Source organism: Sinohyriopsis cumingii, chromosome 8 (assembly GCF_028554795.1).
Source record: "Sinohyriopsis cumingii isolate HCF-2022 chromosome 8, ASM2855479v2, whole genome shotgun sequence".
NCBI classification, from domain to species: Eukaryota; Metazoa; Mollusca; class Bivalvia; order Unionida; family Unionidae; genus Sinohyriopsis; species Sinohyriopsis cumingii.
In genome coordinates this window covers 36,460,524-36,488,333 of record NC_142968.1, presented here as the reverse complement: position 1 = coordinate 36,488,333, position 27,810 = coordinate 36,460,524, and the positions used below count along the sequence as shown (strand labels likewise).

At 37.1% G+C, this 27,810-nt stretch overlaps 1 protein-coding gene across 4 annotated transcripts in view; it reads right to left on the bottom strand.

Annotated features, from left to right (window-relative positions):
• The window catches only part of LOC149793289 (atrial natriuretic peptide receptor 1-like), a 659,752-nt gene that overhangs the window by 94,632 nt on the left and 537,310 nt on the right, over nt 1–27,810 (bottom strand). For all 4 annotated transcript variants that reach the window (XM_089967268.1, XM_089967266.1, XM_089967267.1 and 1 more), the window contains exons 4-6: nt 19,737–19,872; nt 18,219–18,310; nt 15,512–15,650 (exon numbers count right to left, since the gene is read on the bottom strand). In XM_089967268.1, coding sequence (XP_089823394.1) covers nt 15,512–15,650; nt 18,219–18,310; nt 19,737–19,872 — 367 coding nt within the window. The remainder of the gene's footprint in view (nt 1–15,511; nt 15,651–18,218; nt 18,311–19,736; nt 19,873–27,810) is intronic.

The following is a 27,810-nucleotide window of genomic DNA, read 5'->3' as shown; positions in this document are numbered from 1 at the left end:
AGATGATATAACCATCAAGGCCATACAAAGACGAAACCGCTAGTTTGTAAACTTGTGCGTATGGTGTATCCATGAAGGGTGTGTACGGCCAATACAAGCGAGGGCCAACCCAGGAATTTGGGATAGCTGTGTGGTTTGTCAGTTGACACATTTGCAAGTTTTACAAATATTTATGAATCATACGGCTGTACAAATGACTGAGTCGTGTTTGTTTCAATTGATTTATGTTTCAATTGAGTACGATTTAGTAATTTTGATTTTTGATTACATGAGATTATGTGAATCTCACTTTCATTCCATAAGATTATTTGAATCTTTATTTTCATTCCAGGAAATTATTTGAATCTCACTTTCATCACAGAAGATTATTTGAATCTTATTTTCATTCCATGAGATTAGTTGAATCTCACTTTCATTACATGAGGTTGCATAAGATTATTTGAATCTTAGTCATACATGACAATACATGAATCGTTTTAGTTTACCAATTTGTGAATGTTTGGTTAGAGTATCTGAATGAGACGTATGTTCATCCATTCAGGTCTATCCTGTTGCAGCGTTTGAATAGCACAGTTAGTCAATCGTTAAGGGCCTACTGTAGTAAACACCAATATGATTGGCCGTCACTATTGCTCAGCATAATATCATTCCGAATGAGCCCAGCAGTTAACACAACTGGCTAATCACCTTATTTCATAGTCCTTGGGAACGAAATGACTTTACTTCTATCACCTCGAGAGACTGTCCAGAAAAAGACAAAAAAATACATAGATCATTTAATTCAAAGATTAAAAATAGTTCAAGAACTAGCTACAGCAAACACACGCGAAGCGCAAAACACAATCAAACAAAAGTTCAAACAGAAAGCGAAGGAACCATCCTTTTGCGTTGTAGATTATGTCCACCAACAAATTTCTTATACCCGTAGGGTTATCAAAAAAAGCTTGATGGGAGGGTCCGTATTACATTTCTCAATTAACACCTACAGATTACGACAATAAAGAAATGAAATCACTTGTACACACCAACAGGCTTACGCATTATAAAGATCCTAGGGATTATCAACTTCCAACACCGGATGCAGCCGATACAGTCCCTCAGTCGACTCAGCCACGACATAATCAAGAGAGCAAATGGTCACGCACCAACTGGCAATAGTACAGAATAGTACTCAGTTGATAATCTTTCGAAATCTAAATGGATTTCGGGGAAGAAACATTACTTGTTTAAGTTGACCGATAGATCCACGCCATCTTGGCAACCAACGGAGAATGTCTCTCAGGCATTAAAAGAAGCATTTCAAAGAACACGCCAACAATCAAATACACGTCGCAAACGAATAGGTCGAATATTTTGTCATTGAATTCAGTACGAAGTTCTGAAGGAAATTTCTTCGGAACTGGGAAAGATAATTGTAGTTCTTTCCGCCAATCCAACAATTCCTCATGCCTTCTATTTTTTATTTTTTTCTTCTTTTGCCGGCAAATCTCTTAAACCTTTCTTTTTCTTTAAGGTATGGGTGGAATGTGGATTTGGGTTGTAGGGCTGCTTCTCCTGGCTCGGAATCCGGGGTCTGCAGTGGATGAGCAAAAGATTTAACTCTGAAGCTATCTTCCAGTCCCTCCCACCAGTATTTGGTTCAGCCAATAAGTGCATCCGCACTTTCAAAATACAGCTGCCAGAGAAATTTCAGTTGAATCTATAGAGTATTGTGTTAAAGATGTAAAATGTAGCTACAAATATTCCCTTCAGCAATTAAATGCAGTTCGTATTACAATCAATGCAGTTTAACGCAACAATCTCATTAATTAATGAGTTAAAATACCAGAAGGTGTTTTTCAACCTTCAAATGTGTTAAACACCTATTTGGGTTGGCCACAACGGGAAACGTTGCCACATTAGCAAATCACATCAATATGCTGACGAGACAGAATAATAAAATTCTAGGTACTTTTGCTCGACATGGAGGTGACTTTTCCTCCTATATCTCACAAGTCGATAATCGATTTAATAATAGGTTAACGGCTATTGGTCGAAACTCGAGAACGCTTCTCCTAAGCGATGATTTACTGCTATAGTGATTCCACATCATGTTTTAGCGGAATCAATCAAATCAAGACCATTATATCTATCAATTATCCGGATTATTCAATAACGCCAAAAGATCAACGTTACTATTATTAATTTGGGTCATTTATAGCAATGCGTAAGGATTGCGACCTATATATTGCGCTACAGATCCCAATTTCGTCCCGACAGCGACTATTCGATATGTATCGAATTCAATCATTTCCGGTCCCAATTAACGCATCATCAACACACGTTACACAATTACTTGATTTACCCGACATAACGCTTGTATCTTATGACCATCAAATTTTACACAACACTAGCGTTATCAACCTTAAATCAATGTACCAGTAAGGACATTTTACATTGTAATATCCGTCCTGCTCTGAAACCCTTATCTCAGCGTGAATGTATCAATAGTCTAAGGATAATACCCATCAGACCTGTAACTGTCGTTTTATGACAAACCGCGTCGTACCACATTCTCGATATCTCCTTACATCAAATATTAGTTTACCTCATGGATGAAATAATACTCGAATGTCAAAATCGACGTTGCCTTATTAAAGGTTTTCGTTTTTGTATTATGAATTATCCGTGTCACTGCGCAGTCGTTACTACGTCTATGACATATGACGGACACATCACTACTTGTTCCGACAATTCGACAGAAGTTACACAGCTTCACCCAATTAACTTGGCACTTTTACAACAATTTTTCAATTGTACGCATTTAGCAGCCATCTTGGGTAACACCTCTTTTGAGAATCCATTGACTATTACCTTACCTAAATTCAAACTATATGAGCATCAAATATCACAAATTTTTCGCTACAGATAAGGAAATTGAATTAAGTCTTAAGAAAGTAGCTGCACGTGCTAAAAGCGATCAAAGAATCTTTTCGTCTTTAGCAGAAACAATGTTGAGTGGTGAAATCGCGATTGACAGCGATTCTTAGTTTGATTCCATACATGTTATGACTATAATTAGTTTTTCCTTGTCTATTCTTAACACCTTGACAATTGTTTGGCTCATATGGCGTTTACAGCATTGACGACTGGACTGTTACTTGCAAATGCGACAAAAGCCCAATCTACAGTTGACTTCCAGTATACCATTGTACCTACGACGTCTCCTCCTGATTGGTTTACTACTGTTTCGGATGTACTCGCGTTTCAGTTTCAGTCGTGACATTTACACTTGTCCTTGTCCAAGTCTATAAATGGATTTCACAATCCAATGCGCGAACTAAACTTCGTATTGAAATTACTACGGGAGTTCAATGCGTAATGGTTGATATTCTTCAGCTTAGTCTGTCCTTCATGTTGGAACATTACTGGACCATCCATGATTGATAACCACCATATCACGGGTGTTAAACTCACCAAAGTAAACAATAACTCTGAACAAACCATGCCAACCTCGTTCAGTATTGACCTTGTATCTGCATACAAACTTCGTTCAAATTTTAGCCAGCTCTTCTGTGCTTACATTATTTGGACACACCATGATATTGCGTTTCCACAACGTTCAGACGGAAGTATTTCAGAATGTTATCCTCAAACACACCTGGCTGAAGCAAAATAATAACCGTAGTCACCTACAAATATGGTCTGCTGATGTTATACAAAAACAAACAAAATAATAACAAAAAAGAGTAAACTAACATATAAGAAGAAAAATAAAGAAAACTAGAACTGCATGCTGATTTTAACTTTCGATAATAGTCTAACAGGACAAGTCGTAAAAGCAGATAACGTATAATTTTATTGAAATATTTTAAAACAATTTTTTGGTCATTGTATTCTTTCAATTTTTATTTAGTGTCGTGCTATGCTTTATTTTTTCTAATTTTGAATTTTATTGAATGTCGCGAAGTGTTCTTTTCATTCTATTTATTTTAAATTTTACAAAATGTTTTGCACAGTACGTTTCATTGCATTTTATTTTGTTGTATTTTAATGAGTATTTTGCAGTTTTTCCTCACTGTATTCTTGAACTTCACTAAGCGTCTGGGTTTTATTTCATTGTATATTTTGACTTTTACCGACTGTTTCAACAATGTTATTATCATTGCATTTTTGATCTTTCACCTTTTACCTTCTTTTATGAATGTGGGGGTAGTGGTTGTCTAGGGGTGGGGTTCTTCTTATAGACTTTAACGAATTATGAGAAGTTCCCCTGGTCCTTATTCAGAAGGTTAATTCTGGACACTATATTATTTATTGACTAAATATATTTATGGCTACGAGCCCCCAGTCAGCAATGCCGACAGTTAAATTAAAAGAAATACAAAGATGAAATTTAAACAATAACAATTTAATAAATGAAATTTAAAAGAATTTAAAGTAATCAATGTCTCTCTTTCACCCAATGATCCCTTTGATCATCATTTGAGTTCACAGTGTGAGGAGATTTTTCCCTTCTTGAGTGCTACTCATCTAAATCTCTTCGTTCCCTTGTCTTTCTCTCCTTTCGTGATCTCCACTTCCGCTTCCTCTTCTATTATCCTTGTTCCTTGCCGTTATCTTGACTTCCGGTTCCTCTTCTAGTATCCGGAACCCTTGACGATATCCCTTGAGGTCACCCGAAATTCACTCGGTATCTCTCACCGTCACCCGAAATTCTCTGAACTTCTCTCGTCCCCCGAAATTCTCTGAAATTCTTTCGTCCCCCGAAAGCTTCCTGTTGAAAGGTATAATGCATTAGCATAGGGTTATAAAAATCTTCCCTCACACTACGTCACTGAACTGAACCATCAGTTTAAGGCGGGACATTTGGGTCGCGCATGCGCACACATCGAAATTCCCATACACTTCCGCCGCTTACAAAAATGGCGCCATAACACAATCACACAAAGGATTCAAATATCTACATACTGAGCCCTATCAGTATATACATACAAAATATTTCAAATATGATTGTACTAAAATATTACTACGATTAGTAATATGACTATCTATATATTTATATATTTCCTACACAAGCGTACCAAATCCACAATATTCACATTCAAATGGTGATAAACGGCAATCCGTTACTCAATGGCAAAATCTATCATTACGTAAACAAATTTCTTGTCTACCAAAATATAACTACGCAAAGAAATATTAATTCTTATAGCGGCTAGCGAGCAATACAATTCTTCACAAATACAAATCGTCCTTTCAAAAGGGCGTAAACGTAATAATCCACGAAATAATATGCACACATATTACTAGCGAAAGAAGAGAACATTTTCGCCTCACAAAATAAGGTGTACATAGTAACATTATGAATAATGATGCAACGAATCAACATCGTAATCAATCGTAAACAAAAGTACTAGCTAAAGTCATGAAAAAAATGCAAAATATTAAGGTCATAATTAACTATTCATACTTCAATACAAGTAAAATGTATACATACGACAAATTCTCTTCAATTAACAGCAGTCGTATCAAGCAGAATCAACGTAACATCAAACTTACCTGATCGAAGCTATTTCATGAATTTCCTAAATTCCGCCAATTTTTACGAATGGCTAACGGAGTGTGTGTCACTGCGACTCTTAAACACCAACTGACGAATTTCAGGCTTGTACAAGTCTTATTCCAGCTTCTCGAATCAAGTCCCACCTACAACGCATCCCGATTGGATGGCGACGGACTCTGGTCATTTGATCGAACTGTCAATCATAAAAATGTCAGTCTGTGTGTCCCCATGTACTGTCCAGCCTACCATTGTCGGCTTCCGGCTCTTTGAAGTTGTCTACGTCACGTGTTCCCATGTACAAAGATTCCCGCCAGATTTCCACTCAAGAGCTCAAACAAAGACTGGGTTACGTAAGAGGATTAGCCAACTTAGGCACTTGGAAAAACAAAGCTTACCTGGCTCCACTTACAGACTTATAAATACATGTATAATACAAGGGGTTGGGGTAAAACATCACATCCCCCCACGCTTGAGAATAAAATCAGGATTTTATTCACTCAAACTAAAAAAGCAAAAGTGTTACACGATATAAAGAACAAAATCAGCAAAATGAACTAAATGCTAAACTGAGTATGAACACGAAAATATAACAAATGATCTATATCATTTCGGCGCTTCTACTCATGAAATCTGCGCCCACGTTTTCAGATCCTTTCACGTATCTGATCTGCATCTGGTACTGCTGTAAAAACAGCGACCATCGCATCAATCGACCATTGGACAACTTTGCCTGCGCCAGATAGGCGAGTGGTTGGTGGTCGGTCTCCAATATGAACTTACGTCCATATAGGTATCGCTCGAACCGTGATATGCCGAACACGATTCCGAGACATTCCCTCTCCGATACTGAGTAATTCTTCTCGGCAGCAGACAACTTCCGGCTGCCGTATGCGACAGGAAAAAGCGTCTTGTCATGCTCCTGGAGCAGTACTGCTCCCAGTCCCGTGTCGCATGCATCGGTGCGCAGAACGAATTCTTTATCCAAGTCCGGTAGACGAACAACTGCGTCGGATGTAAGTCTATCCTTTAGCGTTTGGAATGCGTGCTCACACGCATCTGTCCAAACGAACTTACTCGGGGTCCGTTTCTTGGTTAGGTCAGACAACGGGCCCGCAATCGCGCTGAAATTAGCGACATACCTCCGGTAATATCCGGCCAGTCCCAGGAATGACCTCACTTCCGTTTTCGTGGTGGGGCGTGCGGCGTTTCTCAACTGCTCCACCTTCGACTTCTCTGGAGACAGCGTGCCTTGGCTCAGGGTATGTCCTAAATAGTCTAATGTCCTGAAACCAAGGTGACATTTGGAAGGGCGGGCTGTCAAGCCCTCCTGACGTAGCCGCTCCAAAACGTCAGCTAACAGAGCGAGGTGTTCACCCCATGTCTCTGTAGCTAACAAGAGGTCATCCATGAAGTTGTGGACACCCCTATCGCGCAAGGGCTCCAACAACTTCCGCATCATTCTGGTAAAGACGCTGGGCGCGTTTTGTACCCCGAACGGCATCACCAACCATTGGTATGTCCCGTCGGGAGTAGCAAAAGCAAGCTTCGGTCGGTCTTCTTTCCTTACCGGAATTTGCCAATACCCCTTGGACAAATCCAGTTTGGAAAAATATTTCGCTTGTTGCGCCCTAGCTCGTTTGAGATTTTCTTGCGCGAGAGAACAAACCTCTTCCAGTTTGTTGCGCAAGTCCGCGACGTACTGGTAGGTAGTGCGTACTTCCTCTACAGCGTGGTCGTCTGTCCACAGCTGTCTCAGTACGGCGATTGGGCCGCGTACGGTTCTCCCGTACAAGAGTTCAAAGGGAGAGAACCCCAAACTCGCTTGCGGTACTTCCCGGTATGCAAAAAGCATGGCCGGAATATACCGGTCCCAATCCTTGGGGCGGCCTTCGCACAATTTCTTGAGCGTGTTTTTCAAGGTCCCATTAAACCGTTCGACCAATCCGTTACATTGGGGGTGATACGGTGTAGTCGTGAGGTGTTTAATCGACATGAGACGATTCACCTCCGCCATCACACGACTCATAAATTGTGTTCCTTGATCGGTCAAGATCTCGTCGGGCACTCCGACTCTTGACCAGATCGCAAACAGAGCTTCCGCGACGGTTTCCGTGTCAATGTTACGCAACGCAACGGCCTCCGGATAGCGTGTAGCATAATCGACAACCGTTAAAATATATCGATTTCCGTGCGCAGACGCGGGTTTTATCGGTCCGATTAAATCCATGGCAACACGTCTAAATGGTTCATCGATAAGGGGCGTACTCCCCAAAGGGATGGGTCGCTGATCCGTTTTCGGTGCCATTCTCTGGCATTTGTCACAGGAGAGACAGAACCGTTTTACGTCTCCCTGGACCCCTGGCCAGTAAAACTCTTTTACAAGACGGTCACGCGTCTTAGCAATTCCCATGTGTCCACCCATGAGACTCTCGTGTGCAAGTTTCAGTACTTCGCAACGCTTTTCCTTTGGCACGACGACTTGCTTGAAGTGTTCGTTGTGTTTCCTGGCGTGGCGATACAAGATTCCCTTCTTGTAGACAAACTTCACCGCGCCGTTCGGAGTTTCCCTTTCTGTTCCCGCTTCTGCGTGTTTGTGCAACTGCGCCAGAGTTGCGTCCTCCTGTTGCAGCTTCCTTAACTCCGCTGGAATAACATTACTAACCGGTGTCGATGTAACTTGGATTGGCTTTTGTTTCGGCTGTCGACTCATGGCCCTGGTTTCAACAGCACTCACTGGCATAGGTGTGCAGGTTTCGGGGTTCGGCTGGGGTAACACATAACGGCAACCCAATATGACGTCATGTGATAGCCCCTCCAGGCAAGCAGCTTCAATTTTCCCCTTCACGTATGGTGAATCGAGGTCAATGACAGCTACTGGTAATGAGTCACGCGCGCAGTTCGCGTACTGAACTTCTATTACCTCCCCTGTATAGTCCTCCGGCTTGACATATTTCTTGTCGACAAGCGCGGGGACGCTGCACCCAGTGTCATACAAGATGGTGGCGCCTTCACCATTGACAGTTGCGGCCGCAAGGTTGGCTGGGTTGCGACTCGCTTCCGGCACACATTCCTTCTTAGCTACGACATTCACCTGGGTCTGCCTGCCCTTGGGACAGTCCCTGGCAAAATGCCCCAGGCGCTTGCAATTAAAACATGTCGGCGGCCCTCGCCGACTTGCAAGTCCTGGTTTCGTGGGTGAGGCCTGTCCAGGTCGATAGGCGGCAGCCCTACCTGTAGGTGCCCCTCCGACCTTCCCGTCGCCCTGACGGTTACGGACAGCCGGCTCAACCTCCCCCATACGACGCGACTCAGAGGGTCGGGGTCGGTCAGCAACCCCGGAACCTCCACTCTTCGAGTGCGCCTGCTCGTATCGCTCCGCCATGTTAGCGATCTCTTCGAGCGTCCGGTGTTCTCTTTCTGCTAAGAAAACTGTCAACTCGCGACGGTAAGTACCCAGGACATGTTCCTTGAGTATTACCCCGCGTAGCCCTTCGTACGTGCGTTCGACTTCGGCCATTTTCATCCACTTCTCAAATAAACCTCGAACCCGGTTGTGGAATTGAGAGTGGGTCTCTGTTACCTTTTTCACCGAGTCCCGGAAAAGTTTCCGGTAAGTCTCGGCGGTCAGCCGATAATGGCAGAGAAGCGCCTTCTTGAGGGCAGTGTAGTCATCAGCCTCTTCTGCAGTTAAGCCGTGGTAGACTTCCCGAGCTGCACCTTGCAAAAAGGCTGAGACATTAATGGCCCAGTGCTGTTCAGGGACCTGATGAGCGCGTGCGAGTTTCTCAAACTGGACGAGAAAATCGTCAATAGCCTCCTCCCTATCATTGAAGCGTGACATGTTGATCTGGACTATCCGGTGGTCGATGAAAGGTCGGCCGGTTGTTCCAGAGCTTGTACTGGCGTCGTCCCGTCCGTTGGTCCTAGCTTCAACTCTGACCTTTTCCATCTCCAGAGTGTGAGCGAGTCTGGCTAGCTCCAGCTCTTTCTGGGCGTCTCGGTCCGCTGCTATCTTGGCTAACTCTTGGTCCGCTGCTATCTTGGCTAGTTCTCTCTGGGCTTCTCGGTCCGCTGCTATCTTGGCTAGTTCTCTCTGGGCTTCTCGGTCCGCGGCTATCTTGGCTAACTCTTGGTCCGCTGCTATCTTGGCTAGTTCTCTCTGGGCTTCTCTTTCCGCTGCTTTTTCGGCCTTCCATTCCTTGATCCTTTCTTCTACAAAGGTTGCCAGGCGATCTCCCTCGTATCCAAGATCTTCCGACCCCATGGCGCGGTATTCCTTTATCATTTGTCGTTCGGTAGCCATTATACTAATGTAAAGTGATACCTTGTCTCAAAATTCAAACAGTATACAGATATTTGTAATACCAGTTTAAATACTTACCTGTCGACAACAACTAGTTTCGTTCAGGTAAGATATTTGTTCGATATCTGCTTCACACGTACTACTATGAATGGAAGATCTACAAAGCCTGCACATATGACAATAAAAATACAAGATGAGAAAATCACAAAATTTCAGATACAAAGAATGGAAAATATCTCACACTGTTCACTAATACTTCTACCAATAACTTTAAGTCCCAAAATAATATATATGTCTAATTCATATCCCGGACGAAGCGCCCACTGTGGGGGTGTAGTGGTTGTCTAGGGGTGGGGTTCTTCTTATAGACTTTAACGAATTATGAGAAGTTCCCCTGGTCCTTATTCAGAAGGTTAATTCTGGACACTATATTATTTATTGACTAAATATATTTATGGCTACGAGCCCCCAGTCAGCAATGCCGACAGTTAAATTAAAAGAAATACAAAGATGAAATTTAAACAATAACAATTTAATAAATGAAATTTAAAAGAATTTAAAGTAATCAATGTCTCTCTTTCACCCAATGATCCCTTTGATCATCATTTGAGTTCACAGTGTGAGGAGATTTTTCCCTTCTTGAGTGCTACTCATCTAAATCTCTTCGTTCCCTTGTCTTTCTCTCCTTTCGTGATCTCCACTTCCGCTTCCTCTTCTATTATCCTTGTTCCTTGCCGTTATCTTGACTTCCGGTTCCTCTTCTAGTATCCGGAACCCTTGACGATATCCCTTGAGGTCACCCGAAATTCACTCGGTATCTCTCACCGTCACCCGAAATTCTCTGAACTTCTCTCGTCCCCCGAAATTCTCTGAAATTCTTTCGTCCCCCGAAAGCTTCCTGTTGAAAGGTATAATGCATTAGCATAGGGTTATAAAAATCTTCCCTCACACTACGTCACTGAACTGAACCATCAGTTTAAGGCGGGACATTTGGGTCGCGCATGCGCACACATCGAAATTCCCATACACTTCCGCCGCTTACAAAAATGGCGCCATAACACAATCACACAAAGGATTCAAATATCTACATACTGAGCCCTATCAGTATATACATACAAAATATTTCAAATATGATTGTACTAAAATATTACTACGATTAGTAATATGACTATCTATATATTTATATATTTCCTACACAAGCGTACCAAATCCACAATATTCACATTCAAATGGTGATAAACGGCAATCCGTTACTCAATGGCAAAATCTATCATTACGTAAACAAATTTCTTGTCTACCAAAATATAACTACGCAAAGAAATATTAATTCTTATAGCGGCTAGCGAGCAATACAATTCTTCACAAATACAAATCGTCCTTTCAAAAGGGCGTAAACGTAATAATCCACGAAATAATATGCACACATATTACTAGCGAAAGAAGAGAACATTTTCGCCTCACAAAATAAGGTGTACATAGTAACATTATGAATAATGATGCAACGAATCAACATCGTAATCAATCGTAAACAAAAGTACTAGCTAAAGTCATGAAAAAAATGCAAAATATTAAGGTCATAATTAACTATTCATACTTCAATACAAGTAAAATGTATACATACGACAAATTCTCTTCAATTAACAGCAGTCGTATCAAGCAGAATCAACGTAACATCAAACTTACCTGATCGAAGCTATTTCATGAATTTCCTAAATTCCGCCAATTTTTACGAATGGCTAACGGAGTGTGTGTCACTGCGACTCTTAAACACCAACTGACGAATTTCAGGCTTGTACAAGTCTTATTCCAGCTTCTCGAATCAAGTCCCACCTACAACGCATCCCGATTGGATGGCGACGGACTCTGGTCATTTGATCGAACTGTCAATCATAAAAATGTCAGTCTGTGTGTCCCCATGTACTGTCCAGCCTACCATTGTCGGCTTCCGGCTCTTTGAAGTTGTCTACGTCACGTGTTCCCATGTACAAAGATTCCCGCCAGATTTCCACTCAAGAGCTCAAACAAAGACTGGGTTACGTAAGAGGATTAGCCAACTTAGGCACTTGGAAAAACAAAGCTTACCTGGCTCCACTTACAGACTTATAAATACATGTATAATACAAGGGGTTGGGGTAAAACATCACAATGAATGTAATTTTTTGTTCTGTATCGAGCCTCGATGGCTCGGCACAAATGACCCAGAGGGTATTATTAGGACAGAATGTTTGAGTAAAAGTATTAAGACTGAAATTTTCTCTAAATTGTATTAAAAGTAATTTTTAATAAAATTAAATTAAAAGTAATTTTCCACTAAACTATAATGAGATTAATTTTATTATTTGGTTTATGCAACTGTATGCTATTTTAAAAAGATCGCGCTTTTCGAGCAGATGCAGAAATCCATAAAATACCCTTCTCTTGTATCTAATGGTCAGTAATTTCGATTTGGTGGGAAGCTGCTGAACAGGTAAATTATTAAATCAATAATGAATGAGATAAGTGAGATGTTTCACACGGTTTCCGTGGGAAAGGTCGTGACCTTGTTCTAATCCGAATTGAGCGAAAAAAACAAAACTGCGTATAAATAGAGACCAGACTTACGAATAATTTATTTCGTTCCTCGAGTCGGAACAGCTGTCATTTCCTTACCGGTAAGACTTGTCTGTTTTCGGAAACTTCTTTAAAGACTGGACTTTTTAATATTTGAAATTTTACGGTAAAGTTCATATTTTTCCAACATTTTTGTGAGGTCTTTCTAATTTATATTATAATATAATGGAATGTTTAATTGTATTTATGGTATGTATTACTGGAAAAGATGAATTCGCCACCAACTTCATGTTTAGATTTAATTTAGAAATATTCTTTTTAAGCAATGAGTAATGTTTAGTAACTTATTCCAAATTAGTATTCTTTTTTAAATTTAGTAAAATATATTTCTTCAAAATGATTGTTACATTAATCGCAACTATTGAATTTTATACTCATTTGGCTATTTTGGAGTTAATCGAGATTTAACTAGCTGTATTATATTACAAAAGGTAGAAATTATATACAAATGTATGTAGCTGGTAAGCTCGAAGGAAAAGTGTAATCTTGTATGTATTTCGTGTATTTTAAATATAAAGGCTTTATAGATGTATCTCTAGAATGTAGTATTATATATATATATATATATATATATATATATATATATATATATATATATATATATATATATATATATATATATATATATATATATATATATATATATATATATATATATATATATATAATCACTTATTTAAATAAAAAGTTCGTTCCCCGAGTCAGAGCAACTCTTTTCCTTACAGCGATTCCGTACCTCAATCCTCATGATGTAGCTGTATGTACACCGTTATGGGTGACACCCTTGTTAAGAGAGCCTGAACTCTATCTCTCTCTTTCTCTCTCTCTCTCTCTCTCTCTCTCTCTCATTCACAGAAGGAATCCATGACAAAATTATGCCTTGCACGATAATGTAACTTTGTTACAACTTCCCCAAAAATGTAGTACATAAAACATGGCAAAAACTAATTCACTTTTCGAAATAAAACTGCGTTGGAATCGCATCAAAGACTGGGTTCACTTTAATCAGGTTTACTTTCATATCTCAAAGTTAAAAGGAGAAATCCGCATTCTTTAGCAGTGTTTCTTTCTATGCAAGAAAAATCCACGCACAACGGGACATAATAAATTGAATGGTTAATTTATGTGTAATTATATTTAATAAATTACAGCCCAATCAGAAGGTACCAATAATCAGGTTTCGAATTGAGTCCTCATTAGTCTGCTGAGGATAAGAAAAGAAAAAATTGTTGTTAAGCATTGAACGAGTATTGTATATTTGATGCGAAGTGTTAATTTTCATGCGTGAGTATCTGTGTACTAGTTTCGTCGTCTCAGCGTCCATGTGTACCTGTTTTGTATAACCTATACAATACCACTTACACGACATGAAGCAGTCGTCCGATCTATACAATACCACTTACACGACCTGAGGCAGTCGCTTCACATTGAATCCTATTTTAGCCCCTAAATAGGTATTATTTTTCTCAGATTTTTCCGGGGAATTAGTTGAATATTGAAAAATGTTACTTGCATTCAACAGAAAGCAACAATAATGCCTAAACAGAAAATAAAATGTATACTCAGTTCACTCTTTGCTTTCGAATAGGAAGAAAAAGTCGAACACGTTATTCAGCCAGTTCCACGAAGGTGACCCGCAGTGTCCAGTGATTTAATTCATATGCAACTATTTCAAGACGATAGAACAAAGACCAACCTGCTGTTTGTATATGATACTTATAAACAATAGAACAAAGCCAATCCTGCTATTTGCATTTACTATTTCTAAACAATAGGACAAAGCCTATCCTGCTATTTGCATTTGCTATTTCTAAACAATAGAACAAAGTCTATCCTGCTATTTGCAAATGCTATTTTTAAACAGCAGAACAAAGCCTACCCTGCTATTTTTAAATGATAATTCTAAACAAAAGAACAAAGCCTATCCTGCTATTTTCAAATGATAATTCTAAACAATAGAACAAAGCGTATCCTGCTATTTGCAAATACTATTTCTAAATAATAGAACAAAGCATATACAAATAGCAGGATAGGCTATTTGCAACATAAGTAAGAAGGTCTTGGTGAACTTAAGACTATTGCACTGAATTCACACAACACGCAGGGGAATCACATAAAGGACTTAATAAGTGCCGCGATGATATGAACAGCGTAATGGTGAAAATCTATATTCAAAGCATAATTTGAATAATTAAGCATCTTAGATGCATTCAAAGCTAATTATATCCTGTATGTGAATGAGATAAGTAAGAAATTGTTATTTCATACTTAAAAATTGCCGTACTAAAATTATTTTATTTTGTATATAGCATCTGATCTAGACAAAATATTTTTTCTTACTTACACACAAAACTATGCACATTAATTGGTCACACGTTTGCGTAGTTTTGAGTTTATTTAAACATTCATATAAATTTAAAATAAAATTTGATTGCATGGCTGTTACCCTAATTGTATTTTATTAATTTTTGCGGTACTGCTACATTGTTATTGAATAAGTTGTGTGTGATTCGGATCCTCCAATTCGATTTGACAACTATGATGTTCTTAGGATCATAGCATCATAATATATGAATGATTTGTCTTTCTTGACAAAAAATTTGAACTCAGGCATTATTAACCATTTTAGAGAATCGAGTTACACAGTCTCCTGCACTGGTTTATTGTGATGATATACTCGGGATTTTGCTTCGAACGAATCAAACTTACAAGCCCATACAGATCGCCGATACTTCTTGGACACATTTCTATGAAAATTAATGAGTTTATTGCAACACCACGAGGCATCGTTGTCGATATTTTAAAAATTGTACATATAATTTTGTAAAACATTATTTGGCACGGTAACAAATACCATAGGCTACTGAACTCGAGATTTTAAGATCTATACATTGTTCACTTGAAATACTAGAAATGACATATCAACCAGATACTGTTAGCATGAACCTCACTTTTGAAAAAAAACAACCAATCGTGAATTTCTTGATACACGTACATATTGTTCTTCATTAGTTAAAGACATGTCTTTCAAACTGACAAAATGTTCTACTTACTTTCCGGCGGACACTTGGAACCGTCAAAACCACATTTAGGTGTGTCGACAGGAGGGCCCTCTTTACCTCCTGCCCAGTGGATATTTTTACCCGGCACTGGTTCGTATTTCTTTGAATTTCCAAAATAGTTTGCTACAACCTGCAATAACGTAAGTAATTAATAAACATTTCATGGCATACAATGAAAACTTAAGAATTAAGTTATATTACAGATTATTAGTAATGACGTTTTTAACTAGTAAGTCTCAAAATACTGCAGTATGCTAGACCATAATTAATTTTGTACCAGGGCGTTTGTATTAATACGTTGCTTCATGGGGTGGGGTGGGGTGGAGAGATTATTTAAATTTTTTGTTTAGAATTAACGACACATGAATTCTGTCGCTCTTTTGAAAATCTCATTACCAGAAAGTGTTCATTGATGTTGAATCTTATGTACCTTATACTGCCATAATTGAATCTTTTATGGTGTGATTTTATTTTAGTTACCTCAGTCTCACCGTACCATTGACGAAATAATTAATGGTATATGGATGTCAAAATAAAAAAAAACCATCTACTTATGCGGATGACAAGTTAATTGGGATGGAGTTTTAACATTGAAGGATAATTTGTTATCAAATTTGAGACATAGGACTTTGCAGTGCTACATGCTTCATATTGAAATCAATATTGTCATGTTAGGCAGGTTTAATTTTTCGAGTGTTATTTGCACCTGCAGTTTTCATTTACATAGCTTTTCCTTCCCTACGCATACTTTTTAACACACTTTCTTTAACTTATACGTCAGATTAATCGAAAAAGTCATTTGAAGTATGATCATGCTGAAGCACGACGTGATGGTTCAGCCTCTAATAGTCAAACTTTAAAGGATCGCATTTAGAAAGAATCTCATTTCATGGTTATGTCACCACACGTATTAATTACAAAAAAAAAACCCAACCTAATCGATCAAGGCTTCCATCCTGAAATAATCTCATCGGTAATTTTTGTGTAGGCTTGGCAATACGCTCCATTTGTGAGGCTTCCAAATGAAACACACGATAAATCCTCTTAGTTCTTATATATTGAAGTAATTTCTTTACTGCACTGACCTCATTTGTAGATGTACGTAGTTCAATGTTACCAAAGGTCAGAAACTGTTTTGTCCCACATGATGGGATTATGCACATTGGAAACGGTCGTTTCCCATTTTTACATTGTTGTAGTCCTTTTCTTGTGTACAATTTTGTACGAGTTAGCCAATATGACAGCCAGCAACAAGGAATATAATCATGACAGTGTTATGTATATTTGATTTAATTCTATCTGATTTTATTTCAATTTAATTGTTTGTTTGTCAGTTTTAATTTTTTAAATTTTTCATTAGATGCTATTGTAATGGAAATTTATTCACTGGAGATGATACTTTTTCCAGACAATAGTTTTACCTTGATTGTTCATTTCAGTAAACACCAGGTGTTGACCTGTATCTTAACCTTGCTTCAAAATTTAGTAACAGCCACGTCAACAACTTCTTTTTTCTTTATTTTTATTGTGCTACATATAAGAGTGAGATCGATGCTATATTGAATTCGTCACCCTAGACTTGTAAAAAGATTTTAGTGAAGCAAACAACTTTTATTCTTGGAGTAAAATGATTGGGTCTTATCAATGACATACAGGGGCTACGTGATTTTGTTATATATGTAAACATGATCACGTGACCTTATCCGTGTCGTAAAATTCAAGTTCTAAACCATCGTATTAGAGAAGTAAACACAACTGGGCTTTTTTCTTTACACTGGAAGGTGTTGCGTCGTTTGGAGTTTTTCAAATTACTTGGATTCAAAAGAATTAATTCTTTTTTCCTGGCAAATACGTGTGCTCATATGAAATTCTTGAACAAAGACAGCTCTTATAAACATTTAATCCGATTTCCAAAACCGGAGTGATATTTCTTGTTTCTACAAGGAACTGTAGACTTCAACACATTATAGGTTACAGCATTCGTCATCGTCTGCCATCTTGGATTCTTCGTCGAGTCTTGAACTTGAAATCATTAGAACATTTTATTATTAAAACGACTTCTAAAATTGTATTCGTGGATTATTCTTGGATTATTTTTGGATTTGATTCTTAAAACCGTAAGTTCATATTGTCATTTTTACAGAATTTTTCCGGGGAAATAAATTATTATACTTTTCAAAGCTTGTTGTATTCACTCTTTCTCGTGTTACTGTTTATTCGAGTCTAAACACGTAACATAAGAACAGCAAATTGTTTTTATTTTGTCACTGACAAAATAACTTTAAAGAAATCCACAGAGAAGATGGATGATTGTCAGTGACAAAAGAAAGAATACAGAGGAAATGGTCATTCTAAATAAATTAATTTACTAAAAGCTTTATCTGAAATTATGTAAGACACGAGTCTCACACACATATCGCAGAAACAAAATACCGAATTTATAAATTTCTTCATGAACGTCATATATCGAATTATTCTCCACAGAAATTAATATGTAAGGCTCTTTCCATAATTTAATTGTACAAACCAACAATTTCGGTAAGACTTGGGATTTTACGGGGGAAAAAACTGCAACCAGAAGCTTTTGATGAACTCTGAAATGCACCTTCTACAAGATCAATTAGCACGATAAAATTGATAGTCTTTATTATACAAGACCTACATATCTGAAGATTTATTATCGGAATGAACTACAAACCTCAAATATTCCTGTGGTAGGATTCATATCTAGCAGGGAATAATCAGCACTCCTGTCTCCATTATCGTCAATACTGACATTTCCTGTTATTCCTAGAAAAATATAGTTTATATTTTGAGTGATTTTAGGTAGAGAGGATGAGAGGTTGGCGAGGGTGGGGTGTCTGTGGGTGGGCGGGTGGGACAATTTGTTGACTTTACCAATAATGAATTCAGCGATATACGTAAGATATTGAATAATCTATTCATATCTGCATTTTGAGAATTTTAATGATAACGTTAAAAACTTTTACTCCATAATTTGGACATATTTAATAAAATTCGGGAGAAAATCCAACAGTTGTTTGTCACTGAAAAAGACACATCGAATCAAGGAACTAGTATATCGCACATTATGATACAAAAAGCAAAACGTTTTACAATGTTCTGGAGTAATCTGAAATCAAATACTATCAAATGCCTTATTTCGAGCGAAAAAAATTTAAATAACTTTTATACGTAATATATTTACTGCATACATTAAACGTGACGGAAACAATTTAATCGTTATTTCAGTTATATCTGACAAATAAAATGCTAACATAAATTAAGGCTGACATATATACAAGTAACTTTAAAGTAGAATCAAGTCCAGACAAAAAAGATAACGATTTTGTTTCATGGGACATTATTTTAAGGACTGACTTTGCTGAAGTCCTAAATGACTGCTGAAGGTGATAGACACGGGGTGTTTGATGGAGTATTTGGTGGTTAGACATGAAGGGGGTGTTTGATGGAGTATTTGGTGGTTAGACATGAAGGGGGTGTTTGATGGAGTATTTGGTGGTTAGACATGAAGAACTATTCATCCATTTCAGCCATGGTTTTCCATAAACTCATATACAAGGGGAAAAAAACAACAAATACCAACTTTTGAAAGCGTAGTATATTACTACCTCAAATAGCATGCAGCAGAAGAATAAATATATATTTTAAAACAACAGATATTTGATGTAATTTTCTTCTTTAATAATGCAGTTTTGTTTGAGGTATGCCGAAATTTAATGAATTAAAAGTGCGAATATCTACCATTATTCTCAATATACATTTTATTTCTCCAAATAGCTCCGGACATTTAATGGCATATTTTATTTTATTTTATTATTTCTTTTTCCAGTTTATAAAAGCCGTTTTGGTTTTATGTAGGATGTAATTTTATTTATTATTCGTAACCTGTTTCTTTTTCTTCTGAGACAAGAAAAGCTCGAGACTCTATTCAAGTCAAGACCACTAGTTTAAGCTGGAGTGCTTATGTAAACCAGAATATATTAAGCTAAACATAGCCGTGTACTCATGAGTAAATAAAGTTACATGATGTCAAAATAATAAATAAACAAATTAGCGAAACATGGTTAAAAAAAACCCATAGTTTTGGATATTCTTGATATAATCTGTGTTAAAACAGTCATGAACTACCTGAATCGCTTCTACCACCCATACCCACCCTCTTGCTGCAGAAAGATGAGAACTAGCAACTAACCTTTAAACGTTCTGTTCCACATCCGCCTCGTAATCTCTGTTCCATTTGAGATAGACCTATTAGCTTCAAGCGTCTCGTTGAGGGCGATCGCATATAGGATCACGGCATCGTGAAAAGCCCCAACAAAACTATTCACCTGTGAAAAGAGTGCAAATCGTTTAAAGTTATATTCTGAAAAGTCGCTGACAGAATTTGCAATTGAAAATTAACTTAATGTCGGACAACTTTAAATGGTCAATCTTGCTTTCTTTAATGTATTTCATTAAAATGATTTAATAATGTGATACAGCCCTTGTATTTTCTGAACTTTGAAATGATTTAAGCATGAGACACGGCGCACGCATGTTCTTTAATTTAACTAAAATGATTTAACAATCTGCCACAGCGCATTCATTTTCTTTAGTTTAACTAACATGATTTAACAACGGGTCACAGTGAATGTACTTCTTCGCATTTAACAATCCCTTCCGCCACCACAAATACCCCCACAAAAAAAAAAAAAAAAGCAAAGAAAAAACTAAAAATATAACAATATTAAAAAATAAAAATAAAAATAAAAACTGAAATGAAATGAAATAAAGACAATAGGAAATAAGAACCATTTAAAGTGGAAGACTAACTTCTTTTTAGTCCATGTCCCTCATTCAGACAAATTAGTGTACACTATATGGTTCAGTGTTTAACAACTTTATCTCAACTTTTCATTCGAAACTGTTACAGTGTAACAACACTTTCATTTAAATAAAGTGTCCCCCACCCCCCTTTAAATTAACATATCTATGTAAAGAAGAAGCATGCTCATTATCAGATGTCAGTCATCGATACTGTGTTGTTATTCCACGGTTGTAGATATTTGTGAATATGTTGCCCTGTTTGATAATCGAAGATCACTATTTATAGACCTCATGTAACAGTTTGTTGATCTCATTTAAGATAGTACACGAGAGCAGCGTGAAAACGGATTTCTATACTGTTATCACACAGACACATAGTGTCAAATGCACCGTACTTAAAAAAGACTATTTACCTCTGAATATTAACGAGATATAGTAAAGAAATAACCATACGAACAAAAGATTTTTTCGAACAAAAGATTCTTTCGATTTTATGTATTTATTTCAAGTATAATATACAGGCAGCTTTACGTGCGCCATCGGATGAGAGAGAAAGATCAGTCTACCCAATTACAGTTGTACCTTTCATGGAGATGCAAGATTTAAGGACAAAATTTAATACAAAACACAGAGGTGAAATCACGTTTCAAACAACGAATTTTATTAATGAAAATAAAGAAATCAACAATTTTCTGCAAGATCATCTTATACAGAAACATTAAATGGCAAAAAATGTATAAAATTGTATAATTTCTCAATTTCCTCACAGCAAGAATAATGATGCAATATTGAATCAAGAAAGTCGTATGGTTTCGTATATGAAGCATGCTTAACGGATACACACTTGCTCCAACCATAGTTAATATGGAAGGGATTTTCCTAATCACGAAATCATTCCAGCTGTTGTTTGTTTGTTGATTGTAACCAAAATCGATTTAATTTTACGATTGTATTGGAAAAACCCAAAATCGGGTTGTTTTTACCTTGCTCTCTTAAGCTAGTACCTTCAAGAATAATAAGTATTTTGAGGCATGGCATTTAAAATTACTAATACACGTAAGTTAGGCTTACGTCGGCGTTTGTAAATATTAGTCTGAAAAATTCCCAATATCAGAAAGTATATGCACATTTATATATAGTATTATTTTTTATATTTAATTTATATTGTATACCTGACTTTCGTCATGACTGACGGTTGTGCCTAACTAAATGTTTCATGAAGTATGCATGTATGCATGCATGTATGCATGCATGCATGCATGCATGCGTGTGTGAAGGGGCAATTTGTGGCGATCTATGAAGAACACATTAGTTGAGACCAGAGAACAATTAGATTTATGGGGACAGGCGCGTATCAAATCGCCATACTGCCATGATCGATAATGTCTTTTCGAGGGGAGAATTTCATTCTTAATTAAACATTCGTTTATTTAGCCAAAAGAAGGCTGGTGGAGACAAAAGCTAACTTCGATTCCATAGTGTAAATGTCAAGATTGAAAGATCGCAGAACACTGTTACTCAAACTACAAGGTCAAGTTGACCCCGACTTTGGTGCCTCTGGAAAAAGGCAGCAGATATATTTGATTCTGATTGGTTACGCTAAATACGGGGCGTGTTTCCCACACTAAATGTCCTAGTTTTAATATCGCCACATCGAAAATTTTAATCAGTCTAAGCTTTTCTGCAAGAGAAAACCAGTGTATAATACTCCGATAGTAATTTGGAAAAAATTCTCTCGTAAAACTGTTGTCGAGAAAAACCGACGAACAAATTTGGCGGTAGAAGCGAGGAACGCTGAAAGCTTAACGGTATTTGTGACAATTCCATGTAATCTGTTGATGCCATATATAATGCTTTGCTGAATTTCTTTACTTATATTTGCATGAATCTATTTTCTACATTCGTATATCAGTTTTCTTTATGAAGTATAACTGTGTTGAGTTTATGCATAGGAAGTCGTACATTAACCTTTAGATAAGTTTGACGAATTGTTTGAATTTGTCGTCTTGTTTTCATAATAATTAGGTTCTAAGAAGTTCATGCATTACATTCGTTAATATGAGTTACGAGAATCCGTGTGAATTCATCGAATTTAGATTTTCACGTATTATTAAGGTTGAGTGTGTGTTCGCCGAATATGACGTAGTAATCATGTAATGTATTTCATTTATTCACTTGTGCAAATTGAGGATGGCTCGGAACCGTTATGCCTCGTGTGGTGCTAGTGCGTGATGTTAATGCATGAGGAATTAGCCATTAAACTAACTAGGGTCATTATACGAGATGTGGAGCCGACTGATAGCCTTAGCATCTGTTTAGCACCGATAGTAAGATCTGATAACGAGAGGGGATAGTGCAAGCCCCTGTATCATAAACAACACAAAATTTAGGTTGTCTCTATTTATATTTTTAAAAAGGGAGATAATAGCTCCTGCGACGTATTATCTCAGGGACGTATTCGGAGACGTATCATGCGACGTATTATCTCTGAGACGTATTCGGAGATGTATCCTGCGACGTATTAATTCTGAGACGTATCCTGAGATCCAGGTATCTGTGATTCTACGTGCTCATGTGTGTACGTATGTGTGGGGGCGTGTGCGTGCGTACGTACGCGCGCATGCATGCATACATACATACATACATACATACATACATACATCCATACACACACACACACACACACACACACACACATACATACATACATACATACATACATACATACATACATACATACATACATACATACATACACAGTCAAATTATTGTTTATTGTTCGTAGGGTCGTTAAATTCATTGTTTATTTCATTCACAAAATCCACGAAAGTTGACACACCAAAAATAATGCTGATTTTGCAGCGTATAAGTTTAGACTGAATCCTGGCCAGCAGTTGCATTAGTTAACTTTCGTGTTGTTTTTTTCTTCGGAGTAAAAACACATTAGGAGAAACTTCAAAAGTCGCGTGTGATATACGAGACTGTTGTGAATGTTCGAGGAATCTGTATGCGTTGAATCTGAATGTGTCATGCTCATCAAGTAAACACTCGTATCCAGTGAGAAGAAAGGATAACCTGATTTCTAGCACTATTAAAGTACAATTTTGCAAAATAATGAAGTCGTTAACGTGATACGGTTTGCTACAGCCCTGCAAGATACCATTTGCTCACCCATGCGAGAGAGACATCTAGCTGTCTTGCTAACCTTACTTTTCTTATCTGTACCTGACGGAATTGTTCCAAGTTCAAACAACAACACACATATATATATATATATATATATATATATATATATATATATATATATATATATATATATATATATATATATATATATATACAAACAACCCATTCGGCAACTTAAGGTCTCTCCAACGTTCAGGGCACACCATATAAAATATTTTGAGAGAGACACACACACGCACAACAAGTCAATCTATTTGGCATTATTATAGAAACTATAGTTCCTTCCACACAGCATGGTGAATTTTATTCTATATGTAGGCCTAACGCAGTAAATTTTCAAGTCAGAGCTATTACATGTAGCTTAAAGTACCTAATTATTTTGTAATAGTTTTTTTGTGAAACGAAGTATATGCTGTTAGCTACATTTAATGACGTTGACCTGAAAAAATACTGAGCAACATATATGATAAAATTCGTGATCCTGTGAAACAAACTATTACAGAAAAACACTGTTCCAGCTACACATACTATACACATCACTGACTACACAAATTGAAAAATACAAACTTTCTCAAGAGCTATCGCAAGGACCGCAACAACTAGATTTGTGTTAGATCAGACTTGCCTTCTTCAAACTTTGTCAAATATCCCAAACAGTGCCAATTGAATAAAAAAGTTGTAAAGAAACGAAAATTCCTGCACTTACCAATCTGAGTGGTTCATTTACAAATCCACACGCAGTGCCGGATTAAACCTTGTGGAGGTCCGTAGGCAGTCGAAATATTGCCCCCCCCCCCCGAAAATTATCTCCTAATGCGTTTTATCAATGTTATATTTTGATCCATTGTCGCAGGGTCCCAATAGGCATGGGGCCCATAGGCCGGTACCTACTCTGCCTGTTTGGTAATCTGGCACTATCCACACGCCATTCCACAAGATTTCCATGCAGCGTATCATTCATTGCACTAGTAATAGCAATACTTGCCATATTTTCACGAAAGAAAATATTAACTTCCAAGAAATCACGAATTGGGAATTGGATTCGTCACTACACCCTTAAAACTGTTTAATTTTATATACCCAGTATTCTAATGTATCGTACCGTTGCTAACAGAACATTTTCCGAATTAGAACACATGAAAATTAAAGGTTTCTTATTGTTATTTTCATATGAAACCAATCGATGAAATGTGATAATATAGTAATATCAAATGATTTTATGTTTCTGTTTTCTCATACATACAACATTTTTACTTAGGGTCGACAAGTTGCCATATTGCCCTCATTAACATACTCGTATCAATGCGAAGTACTATATTTTGAATAGTACGTGGCACGAGACGCTCGTTGCACAATACATCCAAGCAGGCCTTACAATCTTAACTTTTTTCTTGATTTTCCCCTTTTCAAAGAATGGCGTTTATAGCTTGATTCTACGTAGAAAATTATTCAGATTTTCATTTGTTTTAAAAATAGTACCGGACCTAATGATCTTTACAGAGTGAGAAGCAATAAAAATACCTGACAAATAAAACTGTGTTTTGAATCTCTTAACTAAATAGCAAAAGTGCAGGAATATTTTAATTTATTTGGAAAACATTGGGTGAGAAAAATAACCTACGTCTGTGTTTCGTACCAAGTCAAGGAAGTCGCAGCCACGGGGTTACATTTTTGACTCTCCGCGAGGTAGAATCGTTAAGGCGTTACATTATTTGTCTCGCCACGATGCTCTATGTTCTGCCTCGTGGGGAGACAAATGAGGTAATGCTTTGACGATTCTACCTCGTGTGGAGACAAATAATGTAACGCCTTGACGATTCTGCCTCGTGGGGAGACAAATAATATAACGCCTTGACTTTTCTACCTCGTGGGGAGACAAATAATGTAACGCCTTGACGAATATACCTCGTGGGGAGACATAATGTAACGCCTTGATGATTATACCTCGTGGAGAGACAAATAATGTAACGCCTTGACTGGAATAAATTGTCTTGGTGCGAACCCCAACATAGATTCTCTTAAGATTTGTGGCATCTGGTCCTTAGATAAACAACGGATCGAGCTTGGTTCCTTAAAAAAGGTACATACACTACAATAGATGATACAGGTTCACGTATTCCGGACACAATGCCCTTCATACTTTCTACACACTTTTATTGTATTGAATGTGGTTATAGTCGTTAGGATCAACGGTATGGTAATCATTAAAATCAAGTTGTTGTGTCGCCACATATTCACACTTGTCCGTATGTGCCACCTATAGGAATTTCAAAAAGCAGAGTAAAATTTTTAGATATCTGCTATACACTCATACGAATGCTAACATTTTGAAGACCTACTCAAATTACGGCTATCTGTATCATATATTATTGTATAATATAGTTTTTATTTGAGTCATTTGGTTTAATAATGATAGTATTGTTATGATTGGTGGTCAAACACTATACAACACACATTAAAGGTGAGGTGATAACGCGTGTGTACAAAATACGTACGATACGGTTGCGAAATGTCCATTCATAATTAAGGGTCGAGCTACCAAGTTCATATCAATACCTAATTTGGTCAGGTACGCCATTATTTTACGACCAAGGTATTTGTATGGGGAAAATAATTTAAATACCTGGGATCTTTTCTACTGATTCAGATTTGTTTATAATGATGCACAGCATGAGACTATTTAAAAGAATTAAAAGCACAGCGTTCGTATTCTTCTATTGTATTCAGTATTGTAAGAGAGGAAAACTAATTTATGTATAATTTGTTCCCTTGAATTAGACATGCGGAAAAATATTTATTTTATAGAGAGAGAGCCTTGCTGGACTATTGTGATATTATTCAAGGACATGTATATTTAATTATTTCGTTTGATTAAGTGAAACATTCAAGAACTTTAGTGACATTCAACTTTCACTGGAATTACCTTGAAGTATATTAGAGCAGTCATTCGTTACTGGGTGCTAGCAATTTGTTCATTCGAAATCTCTTTGGACTGTTTCTGGATTACTGTGAAATTGACAGTACATTTAGGAAATATCAGAGTTCTTATGTTATTTTTAATTCTTTCAGTTTCTTTGATTTTATATTTAGGAAAATTGCTTGCTTGTTGGGTTTCACCATACATTGTTACATAGTTTAAAAGCCTTAGTACGTAATACTCTGCATTCAAGGATATGTAAAAAATCACCAAGAACTGAAAACAATCCAATCCAGTACTGATAATTAGTTGTATGCAGGTAATGACTTTGCAACTTGAGAATGGTAGTTAGAAGTGATGTCATATTTGTAACTTTGTAATGAAAACAATCATTAAAACTGTTTGTAAATATTATATATATATATATATATATATATATATATATATATATATATATATATATATATATATATATATATATATATATATATATATATAGAGAGAGAGAGAGAGAGAGAGAGAGAGAGTTTCTTTTAATTATTGATTCTCGCAACGAAATTGGCGTTGGTTTGAACGATACTGAAATTACCAGATCAGGATTTCGTAATTTCGTGCAGCAGAAGCTTTAAATACGGCGATTTATCAGTAAAATAAAATAAACAAGAAAGGATGAGGCCGATTTAATGTGTTGTATACAGAAATTCCCTTTAAAGAATATATATTTTAATATATCTCTCAGATATCAGCGATGAATTTGAAATCGCTGGTACGATTTCAATTTACATAAAACAAAATGTAAACAGACGTTTTTTGCAAGTGTTACTCACAAGAATTGTCAAATACAATATCATTCTGAAAAGAAATTAAGGAGGTACCAGACGGCGTTTCGCACGAGGAGTATACTTTCTGAACATTTTTAAAAACTAATAATGCTCTACGATTGTGTAAAACTTTCACCACTGCTAACCGTGTGCTCATATTAGCTCAGTAGGTGGTGGCCGAAACGTCCAACAGTCCGCTCGAGATCAAAACATATGACGTATGAGTTTTGGTAAAATGTTTCTTATAGCAAACAAAATAACATGCAATGAAAGATTACGAGCAAGCAGCTCTTTTTTACGTCTGATAATACAATACGTGTAGCATTGAAACAGGTTCAGATGTGATCCTGTTGGATCCTGTTTTCAGGCATCACAGCTATAAATAGAAGAAGCACGTCAGCTAATGCCGATAAAGAGCTCTATCGAGGACGTTTTCTCACTGATCTTACCTTGCCCCCATATAAATACTGACATGTATTTTAAATCATATAGTTATATCGAGGACTTTTTCTCACTTATCTTACCTTGTCCCCATA